Source organism: Somniosus microcephalus, chromosome 20 (assembly GCF_052327205.1).
Source record: "Somniosus microcephalus isolate GS21.2 chromosome 20, FLI_Smic_1.0, whole genome shotgun sequence".
In the NCBI taxonomy this organism is placed as follows: domain Eukaryota; kingdom Metazoa; phylum Chordata; class Chondrichthyes; order Squaliformes; family Somniosidae; genus Somniosus; species Somniosus microcephalus.
Window position 1 is genome coordinate 59,577,781 of NC_141006.1, and position 26,605 is coordinate 59,604,385.

Genomic DNA, 26,605 nt, shown 5'->3' on the forward strand with positions numbered 1-26,605 from the left:
TCCCACAAACAGCAATGTGAAAATGACCAGATAATCTCTTTTTTTTGTTACATTGGTTGAGGGAGAAATATTGGCCAGGACACCAGGGATAATGCCCCTGCTCCTCTTCGAAATAGTGCCGTGGGATCTTTTATGTCCACTTGAGAGAGCAGACGGGGTGTTGGTTTAACGTCTCATACGAAAGATGGCACCCCCGACAGGCAGCACTCTACTGGAGTGTCGGCTTAGCTTTATGTGGGCAAGTCCCTGGAGTGGGACGTGAACCCATAACCTTCTGACTCAGGCGAGTGTGCTCCCACTGAGCCACAGCCGACACACATTGTGTGAGGCTGGTAAACTTGTTGGGTAAGAGAGTGTTAGTATTTGCCCCCCTGAGCAAGTCACCCCTTTGTAAGTGTGCTCTGAGCCCCAAGGAGCAGGTCAGACCCAGTCCCAGTTCAACCACTGGGGCATTAGTTGGGCAACTCCACTTGGCCTTGGTGCTCCTAGGTTGAGCAGGGTGAGAAAACCAGGATCCCCATTGCTTATCTGCTATTCATCAACACTTACTCGAAGTAGTCACAGGATTGGTTTTGATTGTGATGCCGCTATGGTTGAGTAGCCAGCTGATACAAGGTCAAGGCTCGCAGGTGAACAATGGCCACTCGAATGAGGTACCCGAGCACACGTGGCACCCTACGAACTGTGAAACAGCGAAGGCCTTCAAGGGTGGAAAGACAGAAAGGAAGCACTTGCATTTCTATAGCGCCTTTCATGACCTCACGACATCCCAAAAGCGCTTCACAGCCAATGGAGTAATTTTTGAAGTGCAATCGTTGCTGTAGGAAAACACAGCAGCCAATGTAATGCTCAGCAAGATCCCACAAACAGCAATGAATTAAATGACCAGATAATCGCTCTCTGTTGACCTGAATCAGCAAGCCTTGGGTTCACGTCTCGCTCCAAAGACTTGAGCACAAAATCTAGGCCGACACTCCCAGTGCTGTACTGAGGGAGTGCTGCACTGTTGGAGGTGCCGTCTTTCAGATGAGACGTTAAACTAGTCTGCCCTCTTGGGTGGCTATAAAATATCCCACGACACGATTTTGAAGAAGAGTAGGGGAGTTCTCCCCCGGTGTCCTGAGGCCAATACTTAACCCTCAACCAACGTCACTAAAACAGATGATCTGGTCCTTTATCACATTGCTGTTTGTGGGAGCTTGCTGTGCACAAATTAGCTGACACGTTTCCGACATTACAACAGTGACTACACTTCCAAAGTACAGGAAACTTTTTTTTTTATCCGGCACGGACGGGACTGACGTGGCGCCGGTTCATCAAAAATTCCGGATAACCGAACGCTATAGTAAAAGATAGGGAGAGCTGACAGCTCCGTATAAAGCAACAAACCCTGTTGCTTAGCAACAACTGTAGAACAATGGCCACAAGTTTCAAGCGTCTCTGTAGCTTAGCAACAGCTGCAGCCACACCCTTGCACAGCACAGACAGAGGAAGGCAAATACAATATGAAGTAAAACCTACTCCTGAATTTTGCCGGTTAACCGAGATTTCCGGTTATTTAGGTGCCGGTAAATCTAAAGTTTCCTGTACTTCATTAGCTGTAAAGCGCTTTGGGAGGTCCTGAGGTCATGCAAGGTGCTATATAAATGCAAGTCTTTCTCTCTGACGCTGACTAAGGCTGTGATTCAAGGCTGAGGCTTCCTGCAGACGCTCCAGAGATGGGTTTCCAGGCAGTGCTGTGCTAGGCCGGAGAGGGAGCTTCTTGTGAAGTCCCAACACTCGGTCCCGTTTGTGTTAGAGATGGAAAGTGTCTCCCCTTCCCCCCTCAAAGAAAACACAATAACAATAATGTTTGAAGGCCTACAGCCTGCTCCCAGTGGACGGCAACCAGCTCCTGGCAACAGTTAACAATACAATGACCCTGCTTCCTGCGATCGGCCTTCGACTGCCAACCTTGGGGTCAGCCCTCTCTTAAAGGCACAGAGCCTGACCAACTGACTAAATATTAATAAATTGCTTCTAAAAATATAGAAACTTGATAATATGCAGAATCTGAAAAGACTATTGTAGTTTATCTAGCCAGTCTCCGATGTGCAGGAAATATATTCCACAGAACCCACCTTAGATTTTTCTCCAGGTACTGACCAAGCACTCTGCCTCCCTGCGCAGTCCACTAAATACTCTCTGCCGACTGTGGACTGTTCTTAAATCCTATTTGTAGCTATGGCACGTCTTTCGAGCGCTTCACAGGAGGAACTGAAGGGTGACTGCTGTTCTAGATGTGAATGTGGCTGTCATTTTATACACCGCAAGATCCCACAGACTGTCATTTGGTGTAGACACCCAGTAAATCAGCCCTATTGTATGAGAGGCAACCGTTGGAGAACTTTGTTTGCTCCACACATCTTTCTTTCTTTTGTTACTTTTCTTTTGCATAGAATTTAAAGCACAGAAATGGGCAATTTGGCTCAATTGGTGTTTATGCTCCACACGAGCCTCCTCCCACCCTACTTCATCTAACCTTCGAATCCTTTCTCCCTCATGGACTTATCTAGCTTCCCCTTAAATGCACGGATGCTATTTGCCTCAACCACTCCATGCGATAACAAATTCCACATTCTAATCACTCTCCAGGTTAAATGGGGAATGAGAAAATGGCTGAGAAATTAAATAAATACTTTGTTTCTGTCTTCACGGAGGAAGACGCAAAAACTCCCAGCAATACGAGAAAAGCAAGGGTGCGGCGAGAATGATGAACGTAAAGAAATTATTAGTAAAAAAAACAGTACAGTACTAGCAAAATTAATGGGACTAAAAGTCGATAAATCCCAAGGACCGGGTGACCTACATCCTAGGGTTTTAAGAGGAGGCCATTGGAATAGTGGACGCATTGGTTGTCATCTTCCAAAATTCTATAGATTCTGGAACGGTTCCTGCAGATTGGAGGATAGCAAATGTAACCCCGCTATTTAAGAAAGGAGGGAGAGAGAAAACGAGGAACTACAGACCTATTAGATTCCAGCATTTTCCCCAACTACTGATGTGAAGCTATTATAAAGGATGCAACAACTGAGCACTTAGAAACTAATAGTAAGATTGGGCAGAGTCAACATGGATTTATGAAAGGGAAATCCTGTTTGACAAACCTATTGGAGTTCTTTGAGGATGTAACTAGTGGAGTAGACAAAGGGGAACCAGTAGATGTGGTGTATTTGGATTTTCAGAAGGCCTTCGATAAGGTCCCACACAAGAGATTGGTGAACAAAATTAGGGCACATGGAATTGGGGGTAATATACTAGCATGGATTGAGAATTGGTTAACAAGACAGAAAACAAAGAGTAGGGATAAATGGGTCTCTTTCAGGATGGCAGGCTGTGACTAGTGGGGTACCGCAAGGATCGGTGCTTGGGCCCCAGCTATTCGCAATCTATATCAATGATTTGGAAGAGGGGACTAAATGTAACATTTGCAAATTTGCTGATGATACAAAGCTAGGTGGCAGTGTCAGTTGTGAAGGGGATGTGAAGAGGCTTCAAGGGGACCTCGACAGGCTCCGTGAGTGGATGGAATATAATGTGGATAAATGTGAAGCTATCCACTTTGGTAGAAAAAAAACAAAGGCAGAGTATTTCCTAAATGGTGAAAGATTGGGGAATGCAGATGTTCAAAGGGACCTGGGTGTCCTTGTACATGAGTCACAAAGTGAATGTGCAGGTGCAGCAAAACATTAGGAAGGCAAATGGTATGCTGGTCTTCATTACAAGAGGATTTAAGTACAGGAGTAAAGAAGTCTTACTCCAATTATATAGGGCTTTGGTGAGACCACACCTGGAGTACTGTGTACAATGTTGGTCTCCTTGCCTAAGGAAGGATATACTTGGGATGGCAGGACTGTCATATGAGAAGATACTGGGTAAACTAGGCCTGTATTCTCCAATTCAGAAGAATGAGAGGGGATCTCATTGAAGCATACAAAATGATTACAGAGCTCGATAGGGTGGATGTTGGGAGAATGTTTCCCTTAGCTGGGGAGTCTAGAACCAGGGGCCACAGCCTCAGGATAAAGGGAGGGCCATTCAGGACTGAGATGAGAAGAAATGTCTTCACACAGAGGGTGGTGAATCTTTGGAATTCTCTACCCCAGAGGGCTGTGGCGGCTCAGTCATTGGGTATATTCAAAACAGAAGTTGATAGATTTCTGACTAGTAAGGGCATCAAGGGATATGTCGATAGGGCCGGTGAATGGAGTTGAGGCAGAAGATCAACCATGATCTCATTGAATGGCGGAGCAGGCTCGAAGGGCTGAATGGCCTACTCCTGCTCCTGCTCCTATTTCTTATGTTAAGAAGTTTCTCCTGAATTCCCTAATGGATTTATTACTAACTACCCCCCACGCAAGTGGAAACCTCTTCCCTGCATCTACCCTATCAAATGCCCCTTCATCGTTTAAGACCCATCATGTCACCCCCTCAGCCTCCCCTTTTCTAGAGAAAAGAGCCCCAGTCTGTTCAATATTTCCTGATAGTTATAACCTCTCAGTTCTGGTAACATTCTTGAAAATCTTTTTTGCACCTTCTCCAGTGCATCCATATACTTTTTTTTTATAATATGGAGACCAGAACTCTGCACAGTACTCCAAGTGTGGTCTAACCAAGGTTCGATATAAGTTTAACATAACTTCTCAGCTTTTCAATGCTGTTTCAATAGAAATGAGCCCCTCATTCACTTCCATCTCTCTCTTCTCCCCCTCCCCCCATTTCGATCGTGAGGCCCTTTTAACCATTCATTGCACTCCTGCTGGATGCCAGGTTACAGTCCAGGGTTTGAATCTGAAACCATCATGCTCCTTGACCACACTGGGCTGGGGCTGTGAGTTTACCCACTCGGCCATCCAGGCACTCCGATGGCTGGCCGGCCTCCCCTCTTCCACCCTCCAGAAACTTGAGCTCATCCAAAACTGTGCTGCCCGTGTCTTGTCTGCTGGCTGTAAGGGCCCAGTGTGGAATGTGTCTCTAACCCAGTCCCTGGTAGGCATAGGGCCCCAAAAGCACAAAACATTCCCCCTAATTTGGTGCTTAACTGGCAGCGTCCCTCGGAGGGTACAAGATGGCTGGTACCAGAGGTTGGGCCTTGTTTGGTGGGAGAGTAAAGGGAGCTTTCCGTTGCCTCTAACCCATTTAGGGGTAAGCCATTTAGGACAGAGATGAGGAGGAATTTCTTCACCCAGAGAGTGGTGAACCTGTGGAATTCTCTACCACAGAAGGCAGTTGAGGCCAATTCATTAAATATATTCAAGAAGGAGTTAGATATATTTCTTAAGGCTAAAGGGATCAAGGGATATGGGGAGAAAGTAGGGACAGGGTACTGAATTTGGATGATCAGCCATGATTTCATTAAATGGCGGAACAGGCTCGATGGGCCAAATGGCCTACTCCTGCTCCTATCTTCTACGTTTCTATGTAACCCACGCTTGTGTGACATGGGAGTGCTCGATGGAAACTATTTCATTTGCCGCAGCTAAAGTCCGTCGCCTAAAATTTGCCTGACAAGTGCTCAAGCTGCTCTGGGAGTCTCTGAGAGCCGATTGTGTGACTGTGACAGCGCTATTCAACGCCAACATAGTTCACAGGAGGGGCAGAAGAATGGGAATTATTGTGCAGTTGGGAAGCTGAATAATGGGGCTCCTGAGATCCTAACGCACAGAGACTCTGGCAGAGTTCACGATGCGCATGTGGCATGGAGCGGGCTTGTCCGGGCTGTGTGAACAGACACCGAGTGTTTGAGGGTAGCACCCAGTGAGGAATCATTGCTGCTCCGGCACAGCACTGCCACCCAGTGACAGTGAGGAGGAAACTGCAGCTGGAGAATGGACTTCAGATGTAACCTGTCCGAGCATTCCAACCACGTATTAGGGAAACGGGGTGGGGGGGGCGGGGAGAGAGAGAGGGAGATTTAGTGGGGTGGGGGTTGGGAGAGGGGGGAGATTTGGCAGGGTGGGGAGGGAAGAGAACAAACTGGAAATGGGGTATAACAGAAATTGGTTGAAGTGGGGAAAATAATGGGATCTCTGTGCCTTTTGTTAGGGAATGTGGAAAAAATCAGCCAGTGTTCATGTGTCGTAAGCTCAGGAATTCCCTCCCTAAACCTCTCCGTCTCTCTTTCCTCCTTTTTTAGATGCTCCTTAAAACGTGCCTCTTTGACCAAGCTTTTGGTCATCTGTCCTAATATCTCCTCATGTGGCTTGGTGTCAAATTTCCTGTGAAGCTACGTTAAAGGCGCTATATGAATGGAAGTTGTTGTCCAGTCACCCCTGCAGGAAAGTGCCTGCATCTGCAGGTATTGGGCAATGGGAGAACCTGAATCGGGTGTGTTGCCTCCTGTGGTCTGATAGCCAGCCAGTAGTCGCTATCTGGGCTCTCACGTGAAGACTTGCCGGCTGAGGGAGGTCATCGAGGACAGTAAGCCCTGTTTAAATGGTAATTGCAGTGCCGGAGGAACTGCAGTGGGTGAGGGTGGGAGGAATAGCCGAAACCAAGAAAGCTTATTCGTCTGCTGTGTCTGTTCAGTGTGTATCGCTAGACTACCGACTGCGTGAGTGGAGTGGACTGGCAATGCTTCTTTTAAATAAAACCCTTCAATCTGCAGTCTGGCTACAATTTCTTAACTGCACTAAAACATTCGAAGGCCTGATTGCAGATCTGTCGAGGGAGGGTTTTTTTTGTGCTCGTGTTGTACACACACAACCTGGGAGGTTCACCCTGCATCTCAGCCACGCAGCCAGTGACCGAGAGGAGAGCAGTGACTTGTGAAATCCGCCCCACACATTTACCCTCGCTTCTTCCCTGTTCATCTATGCTCTCTCTCGCTTCCCCCAAATCATCTCCAAGTTACCAACCCTCCTGCCAGTGGTAACAGTTTCTCCCTATCCACTCTTATCAAAACCTCTTATAATTTTGAGCACCTATTAAGTCTCTCGTAACCTTCTCTGCTCCAAGGAGAACAATCCCAGCTTCTCCAGTCTCTCCACATAACTGAAGTCCCTCATCCCTGGTACCATTCTAGTAAATCTCTGCACCCTCGCCAAGGCCTTGACATCCTGCCTAAAGTGTGATGCCCAGAATTGGACACGATACTCCAGCTGAGGCCTAACCAGTGATTTATTGTAACTTTTACTGGGATACGGTCTCCAGAACCTCACCCAAGAGGCCATTCTTTCTGTGAGCCATCATGTGTTGATCAGCTACTCGACTGTGAGAAGCATCACAGCCGAGCCAGATCCTGTTCTCCGTGTACATACTAGAGCAGAAACCTTGTTCTTCCCTGCCCACCACCGCCCTTGAAAAGGGACACCGAGGACAGATGTCACTCCGTGACTGAAACCATCCAAATCGGCACAGACTGGGGATTGAGCCTCGGGTCTCTGTCTGTAGGGCCCAGTCTCACTGGGGACGTCATCTCGGCAACTTGATGTGTCTGGAGAGTGTGTTGCTCAGCTGAACTTGTTGACTCAGATGGCAGCGCTAACTTTTTTTGGGGGGCGGGGGTGGAAACTCCACTGCCGTATCCTAACTCACACCAAGTCCTGTTCATCTATCGCCCCTGTACTCACTGACTTAAATTGACTCCTGGTCCGGCAACACTTTATATATTTTAAAAAAAAATAATAATTCTCATCCTAGTTTTCAAAACTCTCCTTGGCCTCACCCCTCCCTATCGCTGTAACCTCCTCCAGCCTTACAACACTCTGAGATCTCTGCACTCCTCCAATTCTGGCCTCTTGCATTTCCCTGATTTTCATCTCTCGGCCATTGGTGGCTGTGCCTTCAGCTGCCTGGGCTCTAAGCTCTGGAATTCCCTCCCTAAACCTCTCCGCCTCTCTCTGTCTCTCTGTCTCTCTCTCTCTCTCTCTCTTCCTTTAAGACGCCCCTGAAAACCAACCTCTTTGACCCAAGCTTTTGTTCACCTGTCCTAATATCATCTTATGTGACTCTGTGTCAGATTTTGTTAATTGATCCTGTGAAGCGCCTCTGGATGTTTTTACTACGTTAAAGGTGGTATATAAATGCAAGTTGTTGCTGGGGCGGTGGGGGGTTACGAACTTACGAATTAGGAGCAGGAGTAGGCCACTTGGCCCCTCGAGCCTGCTCTGCCATTCAATAAGATCATGGCTGATCTGATTACTCCACATTCCCGCCTACCCCGATAACCTTTCACCCCCTTGCTCACCAAGAATCTATCTGCCTCTACCTTAAAAAATATTCAAAGACTCCGCTTCCACTGCCCTCTGAGGAAGAGAGTTCCAAAGACTCACGACACTGAGAAAAATTTTCTCCTCATCTCTGTCTTAAATGGGCGACCCCTTATTTTTAAACAGTGACCCCTAGTTCTAGATTCTCCCACAAGAGGAAACCTCCTCTCCGCATCCACCCTGTCCGGACCCCTCAGGATCTTATATGTTTCAATCAAGTCACCTCTTACTCTTCTAAACTCCAGCGGTTACAAGCCTAGCCTGTCCAACCTTTCCTCATAAGACAACCCGCCCATTCCAGGTATTAGTCCAGTAAACCTTCTCTGAACTGCTTCTAATGCACTTGCATCCTTCCTTAAATAAGGAGACCAATACTGTCCACAGGTTTGAGTTGAAAAGCTCCAGCCTCGGACTCCTTCTGCCAAGGACAGTTCCCGCTCTGATTGTGCAATTTGGCGGGGGGGGGGGGGCGGATGGCGAAGATATAATCAGCAGCCTCTTCAGAAGATGTGGTGAAGAAGTGAGGCCTTTAATGTAGGCCCACAGCAACTCGAGTGGTTAGCTGGATGTGTCAGCGGGAGATTTACTGCAACTGGGTGCGAGCCGTTAATGGTGTCAGATTGGGTGAAGAATGGACTCCAGTAATCATGTTTGTAATAACAAGGTGGCCTGGGTTTGAAATCCGGCCAAGCGGCTTGAGGTCTGCCTTCAAAAGGCTTTTGCCATGGCAACGCCCTTAATGATGAATGACTGCAGTTAATGGTTTCCTTTCGTGTCTCTTGCGGTTTTGAAGCCCTCTGAAGGTGCTGCAAGTCTCCTGACGTTGTGGTTTGTGGGGCTCTGCAAGGTGAGGCCTACCGTACACTGATGACTTCAGAAGCCTTGCCCTGCTGAGCTGCAGGCCTGGATGTAAATTAACCTGGCGCCTGGGCCTGCTCTGTAAATGATCCAGTGCTTTCCTCAATGAGTGGGTGATGCTGATGATAACCACTGTTATTTCCCGTGTGCTTTGAACTCCAACGGAGCCTTCCTTTCCTCCAGTCCCTTCTCAAAGGCTCCACGAGGATTTGTTCACTGCAGAACCTCATCCAAATGACTGCACTTTTCCACTGCACCTAGAGGTAATGTGTGAGCTATCTGACTGTGTGGAACATCACAACAGTACCCGATGTCCACGTCTCTGCCGGCAGGGGGGGTCACTCTATAGTGGGGCAGGGACCCAGGCTGATGGTTTTTCCCCTACTAGCCCAGTCGGGCTGCCAACCCTCCAAGATTGCCCTGGACTATCCAGGAAGTAATGATTAATCTCCAAGGCACTGCTGCGAGTAAACCTGGGAGAAAAAAAATCAGTGAGGCGTTAAAAAATTTTTGGAAAATGTTGAAGGCGGGGGTGTGGAGGGAGAAGTGTCTGTTTGACTTGAGAGTGAAGAATCATCCAATCTGGTAAGGAAGAGTCCGTTGGCTTTCCAATTGGCCGTGGGAACGCAGGGCGCCGTGAGGATTGGCGTGTCCGGTGACCAGTGACAGGACTGTGGGTGACGGGGTGGTTGGAGATCATCTGATGAACACTCCAGGAATATGTCCAACTAGGTTTGGCGATGCTAGCCCCGAGTCCACCTGTAGTTAACTGGGCACAGGCCAGGGATTGAGCCTGCGGTGGCCCCTGAGCTGTGTGACTCGCCTGCTCATTGGGGCGGTGCGTTTCCCTGCTGTGCCATTGCAGGAATCTCCTGCTGCTTTCCAACTTCACCGATGAGTCAGAAGGACCCGTTTCTGGGGCGGGGTTGTGATTGGAATTTATCCTCCTCCTCTTTTTCCTTCACCCCACCTTCCAACCTCATTTTGTAATCGTGCTTAAACTGGACCTGCATATTATCATTCAATAGAAACCTTTTTTAAATGTACATGTGTATAAATAAATCGGCAGCAAGTCTCCTTCATACTGCCCTATTTGAATAGTTGACACTTAGAATGGTGGCCATGACTAAGGCCAATTGTAAAGACTTGCCTTTATATAGCGCCTTTCAGGACCTCTGGACGTCCCAATGTGTTTTACAGCAAATTAAGTACTTTTGAACTATAGTCACTGTTGTAATGTAAGGGTCTGGGTGGGGTAGAGGAATAAGGGGATCTCGGAGTACAAATACACAAATCACTAAAAGTTGCAACACAGGTTAGCAAGGCCATAAAAAAAGCAAACCAAGCACTAGGGTTTATTTCTAGAGGGATAGAATTGAAAAGTAGGGAAGTTATGCTAAACCTGTATCGAACCTTGGTTAGATCACACTTGGAGTATTGCATGCAGTTCTGGTCGCTATATTATAAAAAGGATATAGAGGCACTGGAGAGGGTGCAGAGAAGATTTACAAGGATGATACCAGAAATACAAGGGTATACATATTGGGAAAGGATGAACAGGCTGGGTCTCTTTTCTCTTGAAAAAAGACGGCTGAGGGGCGACCGAATAGAGGTATTGAAATTATGAACGGTTTTGGTAGAGTGGATACAGAGAGAGTGTTTCCACTTGTGGGGAGAAGCGTAACTAGAGGCCTCAATATAAGATGGTCACCAAGAAATCCAATAGGGAATTCAGAAGAAACGTCTTTACCCAGAGAGTGGTGAGAATGTGGAACTCGCTACCACAGGGAGTGGTTGAAGTGAATAGTATAGATGCATTTAAGGGGAGGCTGGACAAGCATATGAGGGAGAGGGGAATAGAGGGTTATGCTGATAGATTTAGATGAGGAAAGATGGGAGGAGGCTCGAGTGGAGCATAAACGCTGGCATGGACTGGTTGGGCTGAATGGCCTGTTTCTGTGCTGTATATTCTATGTAAACATGGCAGCCAATTTGCGCACAGTAAGATCCCAAAAGCAGCAATAAAATAATGACCAGATAATCTGTTTTTAGTCATGTTGGTTGAGGGATAAATATTGGCCAGGACACCAGCGAGAAATCCCCTGCTGTTCTTTGACTTCATGCCGTTTGATTGTTTATGTCCACCTGCGAGAGTAGATGAGGCCTCGGTTTAACGTCTCATCTGAAAGACGGCACCTCCGACAGTGCTGCGCTCCCTCAGTACTGCACTGGGAATGTCAGCCTAGATTTTTGTGTTCAAGCCTCCTTGAGAGGGACTTTAACCCCCAACCTTCTGGCTGAGGCAAGAGTGCTACCCACTGACACCTCTGTACAGAAGCTCTTAACTGATACAAATTCTCCAGAGTTGACTCTGAATAACAAAATTGGAGTTGCCATCACGGCTTAGCTGGTTATTGCACCACCCTGTGTGGTACTGAGCCATACTCATCAGAAAGGCCTCTAGTCTGTCCTGACCCCATTCTAACCCTGCCTAACTTTGTGTGCCAAGATGGCAGTAGCAGTTCCACAATTGACCTCCAATCCCCTGGGCAGAAATTCTGCTTGTGATTTGCGTGTCTCTGTCTCTACATGTCGAGCATGGACCGGATTGTGTTTGTCTGATGCCTCCCACAGTTGAATAGCCCCCTGATATTTGCTGCCTAGGTTCACGTTGAAGAACGGGTGCCCTGGGGGGATTGGCCTGCCACTTTCAAGGCGGCGAGGGAGATAATGTTGATTTTTTTTCTTTTGAAGACTCAAATCATGATTAATTTCCTTTTTTTTTTCCTCAGGCAAAACGCAAGCTGGACCTGGAAGGCAGTGGGCACCAGTATTTACCGGAATTTCGAACTCCGAAAGGAAAAGGCAAAATGCCGGCCAGGATTCCCAGTCCGAAAAGTAAGACTTAGGCCATTGCAATAGGTCATGGTGAAAATTGATGATGGGGCCACTGTTTCACGCCCCCTCTTCTGTCTCCCGCCCCCCCCCCCCCCCCCCCGGCAAGTCCCGCTTGATCAGTCTTTATCTTCTTGTAAGTTCAGCAACGTATCGTTTGCTGCAAAGTTCCAGCAAGTGAAAGTAACGACTGCGGCCACCATTTTGGGGGTGGGGGTACTTGATTTCAAAATGGTGGTCGGTTGTCACTCCTGAGGAATATCAAAGGCAGGTCATCATTTTGGCGTGATGGGAAAACACCGAGGGCCCTGCCTGAGGAGCACATGGTGGCTAGGTTTTGCGTTCAGTAGAACGCGAGGCCGGTGTGGTGTGGGCCCCCTCGAGTCAGTTGATCTTGGGTGGGGGCAGAGGTTGGGCCCTACTCCTGGTCTCTGCTCCCATAAGAACATAAGAAATAGGAGCAGGAGTAGGCCAATCGACCCCTCTAGCCTGCTCCGCCATTCAATAAGATCATGGCTGATCTGATCCTAACCTCAAATCTACTTCCACTCTCCATCCCACCCGAACCCATGTGATCTCCCGGGAGAGGCGAAAAACCAGATAAAAAACCCAATGGCCAATTTGGGAGAAAAATCTGGGAAATTCCTCTCCGACCCATCTAGGCGATCGAAACTCGTCCAGGAGATCACTCTGTCCCTGTATTTCCTACAGTACTTACCTTCTGTAAAAGGTGATCTCCACCCCAGCCAGGAACAGGCCCAATTTACTCTTGAAGGACTCCTAGCTGGCAGCCTGTTCCCGAGGTCTCCACTAATCCCTGTGAATAGAACCATCTCCTGAAATCTAACACAGAATTTGAACACAAGAAGTAGGAGCAGGACCAGGCTACACGGCCCCTGGGCCCGCTCCGCCACCCACAGGGCCATGACCGATCCGAACTTAGCCTCATGTCCGATTTCCTGCCCGCTCCCCGTAACCCCTAATTCCCTTTACTTCTAGGAAACTGTCCATTTCTGTTTTAAATTTATTTAATGATGTAGCTTCCACAGCTCTCTGGGGCAGCAAATTCCACAGACCTACCACCCTCTGAGTGAAGAAGTTTCTCCTCATCTCAGTTTTGAAAGAGCAGCCCCTTATTCTAAGATTATGCCCCCTAGTTCTAGTTTCACCCATCATTGGGAACATCCTCACCGCATCCACCCGATCAAGCCCCTTCACAATCTTATATGTTTCAATAAGATCGCCTCTCATTCTTCTGAACTCCAATGAGTAGAGTCCCAATCTACTCAACCTCTCCTCATATGTCAACCCCCTCATCCCCGGGATTAACCGAGTGAACCTTCTTTGTACTGCCTTGAGAGCAAGTATGTCTTTTCTTAAGTATGGACACCAAAACTGTGTGCAGTATTCCAGGTGCGGTCTCACCAATACCTTGTACAACTGCAGCAATACCTCCCTGTTTTTATATTGCATCCCCCTAGCAATAAAAGCCAACATTCCATTGGCCTTCTTGATCACTTGCTGCACCTGCATACTAACTTTTTGTGTTTCATGCACCAGGACCCCCAGATCCCTTTGTACTTCAGTACTTTCCAGTTTCTTGCCGTTAAGATAATAACTTGCTCTATGATTTTTCCTGCCAAAGTGCATAACCTCACACTTTCCAGTATTATATTCCACCTGCCAAATCTCTGCCCACTTACTTAGCCTGTCTATGTCCCTTTTGCAGGTTTTTTATGTCCTCCTCACTCACTACTTTCCCTCCCATCTTTGTATCATCTGCAAACTTTGATATGTTACACTCGGTCCCTTCCTCCAAATCGTTAATATAGATTGTAAAGAGTTGGGGTCCCAGCACTGACCCCTGCGGAACACCACTAGTTACTGATTGCCAGTCTGAGAATGAACCATTTATCCCAGCTTTCTGTTAGATAGCCAATCCTCCACCCATGTCAGAATATTACCCCCAATCCCGTGATTTTTTATCTTGAGCAATAAACATCCCCTGTGCTTGGGAAAGGGGGGTGGGGGAAGGAGAGGAGAAGTTGAAGAAATCAACTAGGGTTGCTGCTCTTGATCGCTGGGCCGAGGGCATCCACGAGGAGTCCCGTGGTAGAATAGCCTGCAATCACTCACTGTCTAGGTGGGTAGACGAGGGTGGCTGGAGCCAGCCAAACTGTACTCCAGCAGGAGCCGTTGCCTTCAAGTGAAGGAAGGCAAATGAATTGAGTTGAGAGGTAAGAACATAAATAGGAGGAGGAGTAGGCCATTCGGCCCCTCGAGCCTGCTCCGCCATTCAATAAGATCATGGCTGTTCTTCTACCTCATCTCCACTTTCCTGCACTATCCCCATATCCCTTGATTCCCTTAATATTCAAAAATCTATCGATCTCTGTCTTGAATATACTCAACGACTGAGCCTCCACAGCCCTCTGGGGTAGAGAATTCCAAAGATTCACCACCCTCTGAGTGAAGAAATTTCTCCTCATCTCGGTCCTAAATAGCCGACCCCTTATTCTGAGACTGTGACCCCTGGTTCTAGACTCTCCAGCCAGGGGAAACATCCTCCCTGCATCTACCCTGTCGAGCCCTGTAACAATTTTGTATGTTTCAATGAGATCACCTCTCATTCTTCTAAACTCTGAGGAGTACTATTACCCTGCCCTGCTCCCACCCCCTCACTAAGGGGTGCTGGAACCAGTGGTAACCTGTAACGGATACCCCTACCTAAGATGAACTGTCCCAGCACGGACCAGGGGTCAAACCTGAGGCCCTTCGTGGTCTCCAGACCTGAGCTATTGAGCGACTATCGAATGTTCATTTAGAAAGTGCCAGTTGACTGGAATGGTACCCGGGATGAGGGACTTCAATTACATGGAGAGACTGGAGAAGCTGGGATTGTTTTCCTTGGAGCAGAGAAGGTTAGGGGGAGATTTAATACAGGTATTCAAATTCATGAGGGGTTTTGATCGAGTAGTTAGGGAGAAACTGTTACCAGTGGGAGAAGAGTCGGTAACTAGAAAACACCGATTTAAGGTAACAGGCAGAAGAATTAGAGGGGAGATGGGAATTTTATTTTTACGCAGCGAGTTGTTATGATCCGGAATGCACTACCTGAAATGGTGGTGGAAGCAGATTCAATAGTAACTTTCAAAAGGGAATTGAATATAAACTTGAAAGGGAATATTTTGCAGGACTATGGGAAAGGGCAGAGGAGTGGGACTAATTGGAGAGCTCTTTCAAAGAGCTGGCACAGGCACATGGCCTCCGTCTGTACTGTACAGTTCGATGAGTTGACTATCTTTGCTACCCTGAGTTGTTGCACCGTGTGTCAGGATTTCTCCGGCGTTTTTCTGCACAATTGTTTTTTGAGATCTTGCCTGTGGTTTTTTTTTCTGCCTCTCGCAGCTCCCAAGTCACCCGGGGAGAAGACGAGATATGACACCTCGCTCGGGCTTCTGACCAAGAAATTCGTCCACCTGCTCAGCGAGTCTCCCGACGGCGTCCTGGACCTGAATCGAGCCGCGGAGGTCCTCGAAGTCCAGAAGAGGCGGATTTACGACATCACCAACGTTTTGGAAGGAATTCAGCTCATCAGGAAGAAATCCAAGAATAACATCCAGTGGATGTAAGTCATTGCACTGGGTTCCTGAGGGCAGGTTTCCAAATGGCCGCCGGTCTTCAGGGTCCGAACCTCTGATGGGTCATGAGTTCAGCTTCTTGGGGGTAGAGTCGCCAACTCTGGATGGACGTGTCCCTGGAGGGTTCATTCCGTGACCTCTCTCCTCCAACCGCCCCGCTCCCACCATTTGGTCGCCTGACCCGTCCAACCTCGCTTCCTACGGCCAGTTGGAAAGCAAACAATCAGCCACCCATTTTCTAATCTCCAATATATTTTATAGGTGATACAAAAATTTGAAGAGGATGGAAAAATATTGCACTTTTTTTTTATTTTTATTGTCCCTATGATTTTTCTCCCAGCAGTGTCCCGGAGATCAGTCTTTAAACCCTGGAGATTCCAGGGCGATCCTGGAAGGCTGGCAACCCTACTTTGTGGGGGGGGGGGTTGGTGGTGAAGTACCCCTTTTTAATATATTTTATCGGACGGTATCCAAAGGGCAGACATCCCTCCTGAGTGAGACGGGGGATTGGATAGACCCAGACACCGGTAACCCGTGTCGACTGGCTGTTGTCACCCGGGGATTGACTGACCTTGGGGATTACGCGCGGAGGGAACGTTTGAGGAAAAGCAAGAGACTAAAGCTAGGCGGAATGTGAAGGAAGATGATGAACGAGAGGGAGAGTGAGTGAGAGGTGTGTTAATGCCACATCTGCGCTGTGCTGATGAATTGTGCCTGTCTTCACAAGGATTCAGCCCGGGGCCTATGTTGTTGTCACAATGCTTTGTGCTGTTTGGGAAAAGTAGTCCTTCCCCCTCCGCATCTCGCCGTTGTTTTCAATCCGCCTTTATTGCCTATCTCCTGCTCTCTGTAACCTCCTCCAACCCTCAGAGATCTCTGCTCCTCCAATTCTGGCCTCTTGCGCCTCCCAGATTTTCATCGCTCGCCCACGGCTTCAGCTGCCTAGGCCCTAAGCTCTGGAACTCTCTCCCGCCTCTCCACCTCTCTCCTTTGAGATGCTCCTTTAAAACCTACCTCTTTTACCAAGGTTTTGGTCATCTGCCCTAATATCGCCTTGTGTGGCTTGGTGTCAAATTTTGTTTTTATGCTCCCATGAAGCGCCTTGGGATGTTTTACTATAAAGGCGCTATATAAATTAAAGTTGCTGTTGTCGCTTGGCCCTCGGTCAGTCCTCGTGTTCCCTGGCAAGAGGTCAGCACCTCCCCCACCTGCAATTGGCTGAGAGACAATTAGCCCTTTAACAATCGCTCAAGGAGATCGGTGATGAGCAGGGTGGTGGAGGGAGATGGAGCTGGGATTCGTGTGGCGTGCCCTGACCTGTGTCTTGGGGTCACGACCCCGCTGCCCTTTACCCTGCCTGTTTTAAGGGGTGGGGGTAGTGTTGCCAACACGTCCATCCTTGCGATGTCTCACCTACCCACGGCCAGTTGGAAAGCGAAGAGACCTTTTCTTACCCAATTGGGTGATTCTCTTCTTCAATCAAACAGCCTTTTCCCCATTTCCAGTTTTTTTTTTTATAACTAATAAGTGAAACCTTTCAAAGAAAATTTTAAAAAACACACGCACACGTTTATAATGCCGCTATGATTTTTTCCCCCGGGTTTTGCTCACAGTCGTGCCCAGGAGATGAATCTTCAATTCCTGGAGACTCCAGGGCAATCCTGGAGGGATGGCAACCCTAGCTGGGAAGCGGGGTTTTGTGTGTGGTAAATCGCGGCTGCATTCAACGACTGCGATATTGCCTCCTGTGGATCTTTATATTTCAAAACACAACTTGGGTTTCGGATCCTGGACACCTAAAAGCCAAGTGTTGTCCACACATCCCGAGCTGCTGACCGAGGAGGGGGCAGAGCCCTCGCTGACTGACTGACTCTCTCTCTTTTTTTCTCTCTCTCTCTCTCTCTCTCTCTCTCTCTCTCTCCTGCAGGGGCCGCAGTCTGTTTGAAGACACGTCTGTTGTGGCGAAGCAGCAGTGCCTCAGGCAGGATCTGACTGAGCTCACGTGGAAGGAGCGGTCCCTCGATGACCTGATCCAGAACTGCAGCACGCAGCTGAAACTGCTGACTGATGATGAGGAAAATCAGAGATATCCTTTCCCCGTTAATGGTTGCACTGAGATTCCACTGTGTGTGGGCACGCCTGTCCCTGTCTCTTGCTGTGTGTGTCTTCCTTGCTGGTTGTGTCCGTGCCTCTCTTTGTTTGTGTGCTCCTCTCCTCACCTTCCTGGTCCTGGGGCCGATGTTTAATCTTCAACCAGCATCACCAAAAAAACAGATTTTTTGGCCATTATCACATTGCTGTTTGAGGGACGTTATTGTCTGCAAATTGGTTGCCGCGTTTTCCACATTACGACTTGTCTACACTTCACAAAGTACTTCATTGGTTTGTAAAGCGCTTTGGGACGTCCTGAGGTTGTGCAAGACGCTGTATAAATGCAAGTCCTTTTTACTTTTTGTGAATCTTCCTGTGAGGCTACCTTGCGTCTCCCTTTCAGGAGTCAGGATTGTTGAACAGTAACCAGTGAGCACGTTGACCTCCGAAAGATCGTGGGTTGGGGAGGTGGTGCAGTGCCGGTGAACTGGTTGGTCAAGGGCTGGCAGGAGGCTGGTGACGCCCAAGGCGGTTGCTCCGTCCACCTGTTGATCGGTGGATGACTATATTGCCACGGGGCAGGGTCGCGAGCGAGCGAGGGCCCATTCGATGCGACGTGGAATCGGTTTGTTATTTCCGCCTTGACCTCCGTTCACGCTGGCGTACGTCACGTACCAAGATATCCGCTCGATCGGCAGCTTCCAGGACCAGACGGTGATCGCGGTGAAAGCGCCGCCGGAGACCAGGCTGGAGGTGCCCGATGTCCGTGAGGTAAGGCACGCTGTCCTGCCGGGTCTTTCCCGAGCCGTGGCTCAGTGGGCAGCACTTCCGTCTCTGACTCAGGAGGTCCAGGGTTCAAGTCCCACTCCAGAGACTTGCGCACAAATTCTAGGCTGACATTCCAGTGCAGTACTGAGGGAGTGCTGCACTGTCGGAGGTGCCGTCTTTCGGATGAGACGTTAAACCGAGGCCCCGTCCGCCCCCTCAGGTGGACATAAGATCCCATGACACTATTCGAAAAAGAGATGGGGAGTTTTCCCCTCAACCAACACCTTAAAAACAGATTGTCTGATCATTATCACGTTGCTGTTTGTGGGACCTTGCTGTGCACAAATTGCCTGTCGTAGTTCCTACATTACAACAGAGACTACACTTCAAAAGTACTTCATTGGCTGTAAAGTGCTATGGGACGTCCTGAGGTTGTGAAAGGTGCTCTGTAAAGTCGCAAAGCGCTTTACAGCTAATTATGTACTTTTGACCTGTAGTCACTGCTGTAATGTAGGAAATGCAGAAGCCAATTTGCGCACAGCAAGCACCAACAAACAATGAAATACATGACTAATTATACTGTTTTGATTGCTGTTGGCTGAGGGATAAATGTTGACCCAGGATTTCGGCCAAGATGGCCGCACCAAACACTTGGGCCACTGACTCAAGGGTGCTGAGCCCAAGTCGAGGCAGAGGGTCTGGGGAGCGGGGAAGGTCCATTGGTGACGTCCAAGATGTTGATGCACATAAGGCATCACCAACAAGGCTTCCTTCAAAAGGGAGGGGGTATCTGAGGATCCGATACCAGGGTCCAGACAGAAGGATGGTGAGAGGTAGCATCTGCTTGGCAAAGGAGATGTGGCAGGTGGAATGAATTGATGGCCCTATACACAGAATAAATTCAAGTGATGTAATATAGAAGGTTTAAGGGTGATTTGATTGAGGTATTTGGGATTTTGAAAGGAATTGACAGGGTAGATGGAAAGAAACTTTTTCCGCTGGTAGGGGCAGTCTAGGACATGGGGACATAGCCTTAAAATCGGAGCTGGGCCATTCAGGAGAGAAGTTAGGAAACACTTCTTCACTCAAAGGGTGGATGAAGTGTGCAACACTCTCCCACTAAAAGCAGTAGATGATAGCTTAACTAATCATTTTAAATCTTGAGATCGATCGAATTTTGCTAGACAAGGCTATAAAATGATAGAGCCGAGGCAGGTGGATGGAGTTGAGATACAGATCAGCCATGATCTCATTGAATGGCGGACCAGGCTCGAGGGGCTGAATGGCCTCCTCCTGATCCTAATTTACCAAGAATGGAGAATTGGCCCAGTTTATAAACTTCATGCAATCCAGTAGAAGTGCTGTAGGGCCACCTGGTGGCCAGGGATGACAGCACAATGCTACTGACAGTTGGCTACTGCCTGTGTTTATAAAACAACCAATTTAACTGTGAGATTTTAAAATTCTCATCCTTGTTTCCAAATCCCTCCATGGCCTTGTAACCTCCTCCAGCCCTACAACCCTTCGAGACCTCTGCGCTCCTCCAATTCTGCCTTCTTGCGCATCCCAGATTTTCATCGCTCCACCATTGGCGGCCGTGCCTTCAGTCGCCTAGGCCCTAAGCTCTGGAATTCCATCCCTAAACCTCCTTATCTCTACCTCTCTCTCCTTTTTAAGACGCTCCTTAAAACTTGTCTCTCATCTGTCCTGATACCTCCTTATGGGACTCAATTTCAATTCAATTCAATTCAAATGCTTTATTGGCATGAAAGTTTACAGAGAACCATATTGCCAAAGCTTACATATCAAAAAGGTACAGTTTTCCAACATTCTGTAGGTGTCAATCGATTTGACATTTGTTGGGTACATACAATATTACTTTTAAACAATATTAATTTTAAACAGTCTTACTTTTAAACAGTCCTCAGGTTGTGACATGTTGTTACATATTTGGCCCCAAGGTATGGTCTGTCTCCTTCTCCCAGGACTAATCTCAATTTTGACAGGTCATCCAATTCCTTGAAATCTGGGGTTGTTTGGCTTAGCTTGTTGAATAATATGTTTCTTGATGTGTTGAATTTTTCGCATTTTAGGAGGAAATGCATTTCTGTTTATGGGACTCTGTGTCCACCTTTGCGAGATCACGCTCCTGTGAAGCGCTTTGGGACATTTTACTATGTTAAAGGCGCTATGTAAATGCAAGTTGTTGTTGATGTTCCGTTGCAGCGCCACCTACCTGCGTAACAGTACTGCGGGGAATGTTGCAACCCACACCTTGGGGTAGATTTTCCCCGAACCTGTCGGGGAAGAAGGCGGGACTTCCCCTTTCGGGTTTTTGACCCGCCTACTTCGACGTCCGGCCAATCCGCGCAATTTTCCCTTGATTGACCTTGTTGAGCCCGCCCAGCGGGCTCAGCAGGCCAATTAAGGGCCACCCGGCAACAGGTGACATCACAGACTGAAATTTCATCTGTCAAGAGTTTTTGACAGATGAAATATCAGTGTTTCACGGCTGTTTGAAGCTGTCAAACACTGACAGTCTGAGTTCTGACATGAGTCCTTCTGCACAGACTCAGTTAGAACTCTTACCGGCAATGAAAGCTGAAGGCTGTCACTTTTCACAGATCGCAGCCGTTCAGCTTTCAGTTCCGGCTGAGCGATGCGCTCCCAACGGCTACAGGAAGAAAGGCTGTGAAGGTAAGTACAAGTAAGTGAAAGTTCTTTAGACACACCAAACACACTTACCTTTACACTCATGCACCCATCACTCACCTGAGCGCCAACATCGCGACCCCTCCAACTCCTTCAATCCGACGGCCCGCCTGCTCTAACCTGGCGTGGTTTGGAGCCGTCTGGAAACCCACACGAAACCCCTCAAAATAGGGATTAGGCTAAAAACTGCCTGTTAACTACCTGTTAACCGGCAGTTAATTGGCACTAATCCCTTCCCGCCTGGTTTCGGTGGGTCCCAGTGCAGGGCGGGTACCCGCCGCCCCTGAAACTTACGTGGGGCGGGGTTTTGGGTGGGATGGTGTCGGGACCCCCAAATTCGGGATTTTCAGCCCCCGCCCTCCTGAAACCCCGCCCGACGGCTGGGGGAAAATCAGGGCCCTTGTGTTTCTAATATGTGACTGAAGGTTTTGGCTGCACTGTCCCGTCTCGGGGCTGCAGAGACTGACCGACACCCTGTGCTGCCTCGACAGGAGAACCTCCAGATTTACCTGAAGAGCACCAATGGTCCGATTGAGGTGTACCTGTGCCCGGAGGAAGTGGCGGAGGAGAGCAGCCCGGCCAAGCACCGCACGCCCAAGAAGGAGGACAGCGGGTTCTCGGCCTCCGAGTCGAGGTCACGGGCTTCGGCCCAGGGCGAGGTCGACTGTCCGAAAATTGTCTGCAAGCTTGAAATTAAAGAGGAAGGTGAGTCAATGTGGGGGGAAAGCCTGAGGTGAACCACTTTGGACCTAAGGAAGGTAGATCAGGGTATTTTCTCAACTGGATGTACAGAGTAATTTAGAGGTCCCTGTACAGAAATCATGAACTAGTACAAAAAAATAATTTAAAAGGCTAACGGAATGTTGACACTTATCGCAAGAGAGCTGCAATGCAAAGGGCTGGAACTTGTGCTACAGCTGTATATACAGACCCCATTTAGAGCCCTGTGTTCAGTTTTGGGCACCACACCTCAGCAAGGATATATTGGCCTTTGGAGGGGAGCAGCGCAGATTGACCAGAATGATACCGGGGCTAAAAGGATTAAATTATGAGGATAGATTGCATAAACGAGGCTTGTATTCCCTTGAGTATGGAAGGTCGAGGGGTGATCTGATCGAGGTGTTTAAGATGATTGAAGGAGTTGATTGGGTAGACAGAGAGAAACTATTTCCTCTGGTGGGGGGGAATCCAGAACAAGGAGGCACAAGCTTAAAATTAGACTGAGGCTGTTCAGGGGTGATGTCAGGAAGAACTTCACACTAAGGGCAGTGGAAATCTGGAACTCACTCCCTCAAAGTTGTTGAGGCTGAGGGTCAATTGAAAATTTCAAAACGGAGAGATTTTTGATCGGCAAGTGTATTGCAGGTTACAGAACCAAAGCACCGGCACAGTGGACCAAATGGCGGCCTCCTGTGCTGTATCTCGCTGTGATTCTATGAAGGTGGGTGGATGGAGTTCGGATACAAATTAGCCGTGATTTAATTGAATGACAGAATAGTCTTGAGGGGCTGAATGGCCTGTTCCTATCTGTTTAATGGTGCTGGGGATACTGGAAACGGCCTTGCTGGCGAGGCCCACATCCCGAGAATGAATGAATTACTTTTTCCCCCCCCCCCCACCCCGTTCGTTGTTTCAGACGACCTGGTCTTGCCAAGCTCGCTGCTGGACTGCGAAGATGGTGTCCTCGGCCTACCTCATCACCTCCTCCAGCAGACGGAGGACCAGCTCCCTTCCACATCCTACAGCGATGCCCCGTTCATCAGCTTCTCGCCGCCTTTAGACCAGGAGGAGTACTTGTGGGGCCTGGAGGACGGGGAAGGTGTCAGCGACCTCTTCGACTTGGACGAACTGCTCCGCAACTAGCCCCCCCTACTTCCCCTCCTCCCCCCCGGCGTGGACTCTTAAATGAAGCGCCCCAGCCCCACCCCTCCGTCAAAGTTTATTTTCCTGAAGGTGGCGGCGACGGCGTCTAACCGACTGGAGGAAGGCGGTTGCCCGATTCATTTACCCTTGACCACTTTTTAAAAGGGCAACCAGTGGACTTGCCGCCAATACTACGGTGCCATCTTGGGAGTTGGCAGGTGCTTGACGTACTGACGAGCTGCTGGAATCCAAAGGATTGGGCGGGGGGGGGGGGGGGGGGGGGCGTGGCGAAGGAACCGATCCTGGGGTCTGCGCTGAAATGCCCGTTGTACTCGAGGTTGGCGCGCGGCCATTTCAAAGAGGGAGTGTCGCCATCCCGTCATCACTTGCGTTTTGTTAGCAATGTATTGCAACTGACCCCAGTGGTGCCCACCCAAATGAAGCCTCGTTCGCAACTGATACATACACGGGGTGGGGGGGGGCGGCGGGTAGCAAGATGCGTTGGGCTGCTCCATCTTGCGCGTTGCAGCTGCGTTCTTGCTCAGATTGTTTCACGGGTCTTTGTTCTCTCATCCGTCTTTTACAACTGACTATTTTAAAATTTCTTGCAGCCCCTCCTCGCCCCCACGTCGAGTGTCGCGATGATGTCACTGTGCGGCTCCATTTGGAAACCGAGTGAAATATATTACCGGGGCGGTATCCCTTTAAATCTCTCCCTCCCCCCCCACCCACCCCCCCACAGACTGATTGGCTGCACTCTCAGAGGGCTCAGTTGAAGTATGTTTAGGATTCGCGGGTTCTGTATGATGCCCAGCCAATCAAAATGAGAGACTTTCCCATGTCGGTGGTCAGGATTCCGATTGTCTCGTCCATTATCGAGCCTAAATTGTCATTTGTGTGGAGTGAGAAACGGGCTGGGAGGAGTCACTGAGCCCGACAGTGAGCCGGAGCCGAGTCAACCTCTCGGTCGATGGTCAATAATCCTGAATATTACACTGTGACTGTGACCGGAGAGAGAAGGGTTTGTTTACTGGCTTGGTAACTCGATCCCCAATCAGAATTCTCCACATTCGCTGTAATTTAACTATTGCGGAGCAATTTTTAATTTTGTTTTTAAAAGAGTAAGGCTCCATACACTGCCCGTGTGACATGGTTTCCTAATCGCACTGCCCGTGTGACAGAGCAACATTCGCCGGGGGTTCCCAGGTTCTGTCCCTTGAGCTGCGCATCGTTCAATCTCGGCCAGAATACTATAATTGGCCTCATCGCCCTTGGGTCCAGGCGGGGGGTGGGGGGGGCGCGTGTATCATTGTTCCTACTCCTGGTGCCTCTTGCAGTCGAGTAGCTGGCTGGTACTTGCGCTCCAGTGAAGAATGGCTGCTTGGAGTGAGGTACCAGTGGCTGTCCGGTAGGAGAGAGGATGGTAGGTGGTGGGGGAATGGGTTTGCTGATGGCGAGACTCCCTCAAGTGGCAGATTGTTCCTCTGTAGCCTGTTTACTGATCTGGATGGATTTTCGATGGATTTCTAATGGTGCTTTTTTAAAAAAAAAAAAAAAAAAAAAAAATTCTTTTAAATGATGCAGGTTTTAAAACACGGCTTACATTTAACAAATGTAATCTACCGAAATCTGTGTTTCTCAGGGGAGGAGGGCGTGTGGATGCTAATCATTACCTGTGGGCCGAGATGTGGACTCTTAATTGTCTTAAATCACTCCGGATGTATCAGAGTTGTTGGAAACCGCATTAACTCGTGTTTTTTTTTTGCATTCTGTGATCTGTTTATTGAAGAGCCTCAATTTGCTTGACTGATTTTTAGACTTCATCCCGGCCAAAAAAAAAATCCTTTCCCGTTCCAAAGCAACATTGAGAAGTACTGTATCACTAAAGCGGTGGTGTCCAAACTGTCCCTTGCACGTCTCTGCCCCAGCGACCCCTTTCTGGTTGCACTTGTGTTGCTTTCTTGAATTTCCGCAGGTTGGGAGTTGCGAGTCTCCACCTGCGCCCCACCCCCTGGGCTGTGGTGGAGGAATCTCGAATAAGACCCGCTCGTGTCGGCCACTTGAGGTGAACTTCACAAACCAAATGTTTGTTTAAATTAGTCGTAGAGTTTTTACAGCAGGCCCTTCGCTCCGTTGTGCCTGTGCTGACTCACGGAAAGAGCAGTCCTTTTCCCCCCCCCCCCCCCCCCCCTCAATTTGGCCCAGCCTAGCCTCGTGCTCTGTGACAGAGCTACCCGTAGCCCTATTTCCCTGCCCCTGTGTATGTGTGTGGGGCTCAAATACACTGCCTGACCAAAGCAATGTTTGAACATTCCTGTTTTTAAAACCAAGCAGCACCTAGTTAATTGCCAAAAAAAATAGTTGGTAAAAACCTGTAAATATTTTTTGAAACTTTAACAAAAAAAAATTGTTGATGTGTACATAGGAGAGCAGAGTTTTTAGTCGTAGGATTTTGTATAAAATATGTATAGTTGTGTTTGAGGAGGTGCGAGTTCTGCGTGTGTGTGTGTGTGTGTGTGTGCTTCTAACGAGTGGTGTTTGAGTTAAAGGTGTTGTACAGTCCCGATTATCTGCTGAGTTTTCACAGGAGGCCAGCGGGCTGCACTCTGCGGAGGTGCGGAAGAGAAGGGTGGCAAAGGGGACCCACTGTTTTGGACAAGTGGGGTGTGTGGAGGTTCTCCTCGTCCGTAGCTTCCCTTCTACTTTCCGAATCCACCGTCGGGTTATTCTCAAACTGACAGCCAAAAATTGGAGACTCTGTAAGGAGAGTCGAACACAACGGGCTCCTTCCCTTACCCATCTGCAGCCAGTCCCAGCTCTGGTTCCGTTGGAACTTCTGTTATAACTGCTGGCGGCCATTATCTGTTGAGAGGAGGGAGGAGCCAGCATTGTACTGGATATTTAAGGTTGCCCGGTATTGCTACCTTCCCGAGAGCTTTACACTTGACACTTGCTCTCTCGGTAACTCTGAACTCTGACCCACAGAAGATTTGGCCAGTGAGATCTCACTGACTTGATTACGCTTGACGTCACCTTGGTCTAGATGGCGTGATTTAATTAGCTCCTTGGTGTGGGTGTGGTTCTGCTTTTATCTGTTGTACATGGTCCAAGGGGATGAGGAATTTATCTGACCAAAAGTTGCCCTAAGATAGACAGATTTTTGCAAGATAAGGGAGTGAAGGGTTATGGGGAGCGGGCAGGGAAGTGGCTTTGAGCCCAAGATCGGCCATGATCTTATTGCATGGCGGAGCAGGCTCGAGGGGCCAAGTGGCCTATTCCTGCTCCTATTTCTTATGTTCTTATTGGTTCTGAATGGAGCCCGTTCAAGTTGTCGATCTTGATGAATCGCGCTAGGGGCTCGCTGATGGTTCCATTGGAATGGCACTGCCTGGTAGCCATACAGACCCAAGTCTTTTTGTTTTTCATGGGTTATCCGAGTGTGAAACCCATCACCATGACCAAGTCTCTCTCTCTCTCTCTCTCTCTCTCTCTCTCTCTACCCCTCCCTCGGTGAGTCCACTTACAGGG

The 26,605-nt window shown here is 48.7% G+C and overlaps 1 protein-coding gene across 1 annotated transcript in view; it reads left to right on the forward strand.

Moving 5' to 3' along the window:
• Positions 1-23,341, forward strand: part of e2f2 (E2F transcription factor 2) — a 56,549-nt gene extending 33,208 nt beyond the window's left edge. Inside the window, exons 2-7 of the mRNA XM_085962804.1 lie at positions 11,900-12,005; positions 15,411-15,630; positions 17,571-17,729; positions 18,391-18,505; positions 21,706-21,919; positions 22,851-23,341. Of these exons, the coding sequence (XP_085818930.1) occupies positions 11,900-12,005; positions 15,411-15,630; positions 17,571-17,729; positions 18,391-18,505; positions 21,706-21,919; positions 22,851-23,077 (1,041 nt within the window). The 3' untranslated portion in view covers positions 23,078-23,341. The remainder of the gene's footprint in view (positions 1-11,899; positions 12,006-15,410; positions 15,631-17,570; positions 17,730-18,390; positions 18,506-21,705; positions 21,920-22,850) is intronic.
• Positions 23,342-26,605: the final 3,264 nt, after the last annotated feature.